This window comes from Oncorhynchus clarkii, chromosome 20 (assembly GCF_045791955.1).
Source record: "Oncorhynchus clarkii lewisi isolate Uvic-CL-2024 chromosome 20, UVic_Ocla_1.0, whole genome shotgun sequence".
Lineage (NCBI taxonomy): Eukaryota > Metazoa > Chordata > Actinopteri > Salmoniformes > Salmonidae > Oncorhynchus > Oncorhynchus clarkii.
In genome coordinates, this window is record NC_092166.1 from 53,041,381 (window position 1) to 53,048,044 (window position 6,664).

Genomic DNA, 6,664 nt, shown 5'->3' on the forward strand with positions numbered 1-6,664 from the left:
TCGGGTGCCAGTAGTTTGAGCTAAAAAGCATGGCATATCTGCTCTCTTGGATAGGGCTTGATTATGGCCGAATATCAATTGTTAGTCATTGGCAAGGGTAATGACAAGCACCCACTTACAAATAGTTTCCACTCGGTTCTCTGTTTTGTATTTACTACAGTTTAACATTATTTGGTCTTCTAAAGTGCTGTAGTATATTAGGTGCCAGTTTTATCATTCAGAATTACGTTGGTCCATAAAACTCATCATAAACACCTCATTTGGTGCATTGTAGTGCCTGGATCCAGTAGGTGTTGGTAGTTGTCTGAGAGTCCAAGTTTTCAGTGAATAAATTAGGACCTTGAGGGAGGCGAGGAAACAGGCTGAATGACGGGTTCTATGGCTCGTATCCACCTCTATGAACAAAGCAATGTTGCTGTTGTGACTGAGCCTCTAACGTCTCATGTGTGAATTCCTTTGTGCAAATTCTTCTTCCTCTCCTTTTGTGAGCCGGGCCAGACATTCCAAAGAGCTACAAAACCTCAACTTCCTAATTACCGATATGTGTTTTCATGAGACACATTGAGAGGTACGCTTAGCGTGCAGGTACAGATAAAGGAGAGAACGACCTTGACAAAGCAAGCCCATTCAGAGAAGAATGATAACAAACACACAGTTTTTCAAATATATCTGCCTTTACTTGATTCGTGTACTGTACAGCATTTCATTATTATCTGACAGTCACTATTATTCTAAATGACAATAATGGCTATCATTTACTACAAAAAGTTGCATAAATAATTTACATGTGGAAATAAAAAATAAATATGCAGTTCATTTCTTTGAGTCTGCAAGGTTTTTTTTCCTCCCCAACTGCTTTTAGCCAAAAGACCAGACAGGAACAATATGTACAATCAAGCTATACATGACAACTCTACTTATATGACAAAATCCTTTCCAGTTGCTATTTCAAACACACAATTGAACAAGAAGGAAACACTGTCAGTACAGTTTAGAAAACTGAAAATCAGGAAGCGATATGAGAGAATGGAACAATGGAATGTGGACAATAAGTGGAAACGTTATGAGTATTCTTCATGAAATACAGGCTGTAGTACTGAAAGGGTTGAAAAAAGGGAATGGGTTGTCAGCATGGGCAGACTGGGCATCCACAACCTTTTCCTGTCTGTCTGTCTTTCTGTCTATTTCTGTCCGTCAGCATCCTGCAGGATATCAACAGCCAATATCAAACAATTCAGATTGAGATTCAGTTTTTTATCTCATTCCTATCTTTCCTGTCAGTGCTATTCAGAGAATGAGTCACTCTAGGTTCACAATGAATAGAATAGGGACATGACTAGTTGGTCACCAATGTTATTTGCTGCTAACAAAATAGTTCCAGTCAGTGTGGGTTTAGTGGAGAACGTTGTGCCAGAGGGTAACAACAGGCACAATTACTGGAGCCGCCTCCACACGTGGACCTTTTGTGTGTGTGTGATTCCTGCAAACAGGAACCAGCCATGTCTAGCGGAAATTCTAAACACAGGAATGGGCTCATTTAGTCATTAAGATGAGTCACAGGAATGCCTAGTTGCCTGTTTGACCGAAGGGACCCTGGTCTTGGACTGCTGACACAGCCATTTCCCCTCTCTCACTCTCCCTCTGCATTTCTCACAGGGGCTCTAGGGCCACTGGGCCAGGGGCCCTAACTGACAGCTCCTGTAAGGCTGCTACGGAGCGAGAGCCCTGGGAGACTCCTGGTGAGTGAGGTGCTGCCCGGGCTGTCATGTGACTGCGTGGTCTGGGGTCAAGGCCAGGGCCTCTCAGGCCTGTCAGCAGCCCACTTCCAGAGCCTGAAGCCCCAGGGCTACCAGGTGCTGCTACGGTACAGTACACACAGCCATGGAAAAGATGGATTAGAACCAGTTACAGCATAGAAACACCTTTCAACCTTATAGGCCTATCAAGCAGTGTAGCCTGCCCGCTGGATGTTTTCACAGGTGGATTTTGAGTTTAGGTGCACCTCTTGCTATGGCTAAGGTAGATTCTACTTGTGCCTGAGTCAGAGGCCGTTATCTATGAACTGGAGTGTGTAATGATAATCTACACTCCAATCCGAGCAGTGTTCCAACTTTCCTGACCAGTCACATGGCCTTCCCTGGCATAGTCTGTTGACTCATTTGGTCATGCAAATCAAAGGTTCTTAAACATGTTTGAAAATAGGCTGCAAAATCTATAGTGCCTGTCTGGTGAGAAAAACGCATGTCAAGCCAGTCCAACAAACAGCTTAACAAATCCCTTTTTGTTGAAATGTCTCTTCCTTTCCCTCTTCCAATGAAGGAGCCATGTTGGGTTGTGTGTAACATGTGCGTGTGTATGAGTGAGCGTGCTACTTTGGTCTCTGCATTTGTACGGAAGAAGGAAAGGAATCCTCAGTAGGAGTTGCTGACCAGCGTCGGGGTTTTGCTCTTGCTCTGACTCCCGGGAGGCCGGGTGCGTTTCTTGTTGCGTCGGGGCTCGGGCAAAGAGGAGGCCTCCTTGGCCTCTGACTGGTTGTGGTGGCGGCTATAGCGCTTGCACTTGCAGGAGGTGACCACGCGGATTTTGTAAGTCCGGCTGTTGCCGTTGGGGCACTGCAGCTGCACCCGCTGGGTTCGGGAGTGGGCCGGGATGCAGCGGTAGTCGGAAGCGCTGCTCCGCCACCATTTGCCGCGCACGATGGAGTTGGGTAGGAGATGGGCAGGCATGCACTGACCCGAGCACACCAGCTCCTTGACGGGCTTGGCACTGCGGCAGGAGCCGTCAGTGATGTAACGGGTGGAGCGCAGCTCCCTGCAGCTCAGCTCCGAGGCACCTGGGGTGAAGAGGAGGATATCAAGGTTACACAATCTGTGGCATCCCTCCAAAAAACCAAACACTTTGAAGTCGGACCGACTCGGGGGAAACAATCTTCCATTTAACTGTTCAAGAGCAGAGAGCTTGAGAGCTGTGTCTCTGTGAGACGTGCTGAATATGTCAATGACAAAAGTACGTGTGTGTCAGTGTCAAAAGTACGTTTCCCACTGTGCGTATATTGTTATTTGTTTATTCTAAGAACTTGGTTTAATTGCATGCGTGGAGCTGGGCTGGGAAATGGAATATGAGTCTCAATTTAATTCATCGGAAATGTTCATAAACTCTTCCTTCCGTTTCACCATTCAGAAAAACATAACATTTAGAATTTCTTAACGCAGAGAGTACTTTTTATAAAAAAAATGTAATGGTAATTAAATAAATGCAATGTTGATATACAAATCCAATTCAAAACCAATGTTGTCCCCATGTTTGGTTAAGGGCTCAGTATAAGGGGGGGAAATAAGTTACAACTGAACACTAATGTTGATGCATGATCTGATAATGACTGTTGCCTGACAATGAGGTTGGATGTGGAATTCCAGCTGGCAGCAATCAGCTGATAGTAAATCCAGACCAAATTGCTATTAAACAGCTCAATCAAACATAATGGAGATTTAAATCGGAAACAAAAGCTGGCATACACAAAACAGGCCCTCCGGAAAAAGGATGTGAAGATTGGAAACTTTCTCTAAATGCTTGTTGTCATTCCTAAATACAACATTTGACAATTGGAAATGAGACAAATGAACCAAACGATTTGAGAAAGCATATTCAGTGCATAATTGGTCATTCAATATGTCGGCCATGGCCTTTTCAACAGCCCTATGCAAGAGTTATTGTCCTCTTTTTTCTTTTTTACATGTGGCGTGTAGAATGGCAGAGGACATGTCGGTTTAAGAAATGATACACTCTGAGATGCATCTGTTTTCTTCTGTGGCTTTTCTATTGCAAAAAGGCAATAAAAAAGGATTCATGGAAGGATGACTTTTTTCTCCCCTCAGAGAACCTGATCTGGTGTTATTTTGTGGCTCGGCTGGTCGGACAGCCACAGCATAAGGTCTCTCCCCTGTTCTCAGGTCTCTCCCAGTGTGCTGACTGCTGGGCCTAGGGACCAGGGATGGACTGTCCTGGAGGGGAGCCAGACAGAGGTCACCCTCTCTGCCTCAATGACCCCACTGGGACCATGGGAAGAATCATGGGAAGATATGGTACTCCCAGAGGAAGGCAGATAGGCCTATGAGAAAGACCCCTATCGCATATGATGACCCAATAGATGATTATTTCTCTCTCTCGGTTGATGGATGTTGATCAGTATAAGAGGAGATTTAAAAAGACGCGTGTTCTTCCAACCCCCACCGCAAAGCTACAGGTGTAGGATCTTAATCTGATTGCCCTGGTGCAAAGAAATGTTATGTGTACGGTGTATTTGAGGTTTAAAAAGCATTCTGAAGTTTATCATTTCCACTTTGACATTTCTGACTTGACTTCCCCTTACGAAGAATATATCAAGACCTACAAAAATGTTCATGAATTATAATCTACATAATAAATGGCATTTCCTGTTGGTGCAGGTTCATTTCCCTTCTGTAGCAAACAGTCTCAAATTAATATCCTGCAGATGTATCTGTTGTTTATCGATTTCAAGTGTTATGTTAAATGTATCTCATCCATCATTACAGTATTTTATATCCTAATCACAACATTTGTCATTTGTACTCTATGTACGACTCTTTTAGATTTGAAATGACATGATTAGATTCGGGGAAAACTTGGAAAGAACGACATTGCCTTGTCTCATGGATTCAAGATGCACAATCAGAGATATTTCCTCTGTAAAAAATCTGCATGACTACAGCATAACCTGTACTGGCCACAGGTGGGACTCAATTATCTATCACAGTGTTGCAATTTCCAAATACCTTGAAGAAATCCCCTAAGAGCAGAAACTCTATTTTCTATTTGGACACATGATGTTGCAATTAAATAGTTATGGCATAGGCAGACCTGAACTAATTCGTTGTATAAAAAAGAGGGAAATAGCACCAATGATAGAGTGAAAAACCCTGATCTCTCATAAGTGCAGCTCTTCAGATCGTGTGAGGATGAAACCACGGGCATATTATGTGTCTGTGACATATTGCCCTATCAGCCTTGGCATAGCATTCATCTAACCGCAATCCGGCTTGCTCCATTGAACAGTACAGCTGTTCCAGTCTAATGCATCAGCAGGGAAAGCTGCAATTTAAAACAGCCACTGAAGGTTGAGGCATTACTCATGATATTGCTATTAACTATTCTACATACAGAAAGTAGCACTTCTCGGCACGTTCATAAATGAAACATTATTGGATATTCTGGGTGGTCTTTGGAGGGTTTCTTGCCTTAATGATTTACATAAACCACACAGGTAAGGTTTCATTATTCTCCAGAGACTATAGGCTACATTGATATTTTAATCGACACCTTGCGCATTTTTTTTTATGATTAAAAGGACGTGTGTGGTCTTGCACATTGACAGAAACAAATTAACCCGTGCCTAAAGGAGGAGACGCTATGCTGGGAAATATGTGTCTGGGGAAATGAGCAGTTCGCGCCCTTTGAACAGTGCTGACGGTTGAGAAATAATGCCTTATCTATCTCACATGCGTAACATTACAGATTCTTAGATATTGTCGAAACGTTTACCACAAATTGAAAACTCAATTTTTTCACTAAGTGACTGCGCACATTATGCACGAGAGCATATTGTGCATTCATGTCCATGAGATATTAGCACTATTCCACGCAGTTTATTTTAAACTCCTCGATTTGATATAAGTATCCTACGAATATATAACACACAAATTCGAAGAAAATATTTGTTAGATTGATTAAGCAATATCCCAACGTATTCAATTAAATTGATGAAAGATGATCCATACAGATAAATCGATTCTCTATGCCAATCTCACATTGTAGGCTACGAGTGTTTCACAAATAAAGCAAGTCATTATTACAAGTATTCATAATGCGCCTTGAATATGGACATCCTATATTCCTTCTAGCTATGTCGGCTACCAGATAACGTAAAAATAAATACTCACTATAGGAGGCTGTGTTTGCTGATGATCTCCTTCCCCCGTGTTTTGGTCGATTCATTGTATTATTGTTATTATTAGAAGCCTGTGGTATTGGTTCCTCGGGAGGCTGTATGTCTTCAGTATATTCTGGTACGATCTCTGTAGCATCGTTTTTTAGCACCCTCCATCCTTGCACGAAGGTACAACATCCCTGTAGCAGCAGCAGCACGGTGCTGGAGACAAGGAGCGCGAGAGACACCTGCATGCTTATCGATCTGCGGAGCTGGAATAAACTATTGGTAACATGCGCTCTGTGGCAAGTTGACCAATTCCACCCATACAAGAAACTGTGACGCTATTTAAGTACCCCAGCCTTCGTCAAAACTGACAATTAAGTGCTTACACGAAGTGGGAGGGGTCCTGCCCCAGCCAAATTCATTGAAACTGGAGAGGTGCATGTGTGCGCGCCAAGAGAGGTGCGTGCGGGTTTGGGGTTTGTTGGTTTGAGGGAGACAGCGCATCTAGTTCCAGTATTGCCGCATTTTTCCTTCGTGATTCATGCAATATGTACGTGTCTCTAAAATATTCCATTTGTTTTGATGTGGTTTTGTTTGGAGTGATACAGGGCGCAGTCTCGATGACCATTGAGTGATGTTTCATGGCGAGGCTGGTTCCTTCTCCATCATAGACAATGTGTTTGATTGCTGGCGCAATTTTGTGTTGTAAAAAAA

General features: G+C 43.1%; 1 protein-coding gene across 1 annotated transcript; it reads right to left on the reverse strand.

Moving 5' to 3' along the window:
- Window positions 1-655: 655 nt before the first annotated feature.
- Window positions 656-6,298, reverse strand: LOC139376489 (sclerostin). Its single transcript, XM_071119129.1, has 2 exons — window positions 5,958-6,298; window positions 656-2,833 (listed from the first exon to the last, which is right to left on the reverse strand). The coding sequence occupies exons 1-2, from the start codon at window positions 6,196-6,198 to the stop codon at window positions 2,412-2,414; spliced, it is 663 nt and encodes a 220-aa protein (XP_070975230.1). The 5' UTR covers window positions 6,199-6,298; the 3' UTR covers window positions 656-2,411.
- Between the last annotated feature and the right edge of the window lie 366 nt (window positions 6,299-6,664).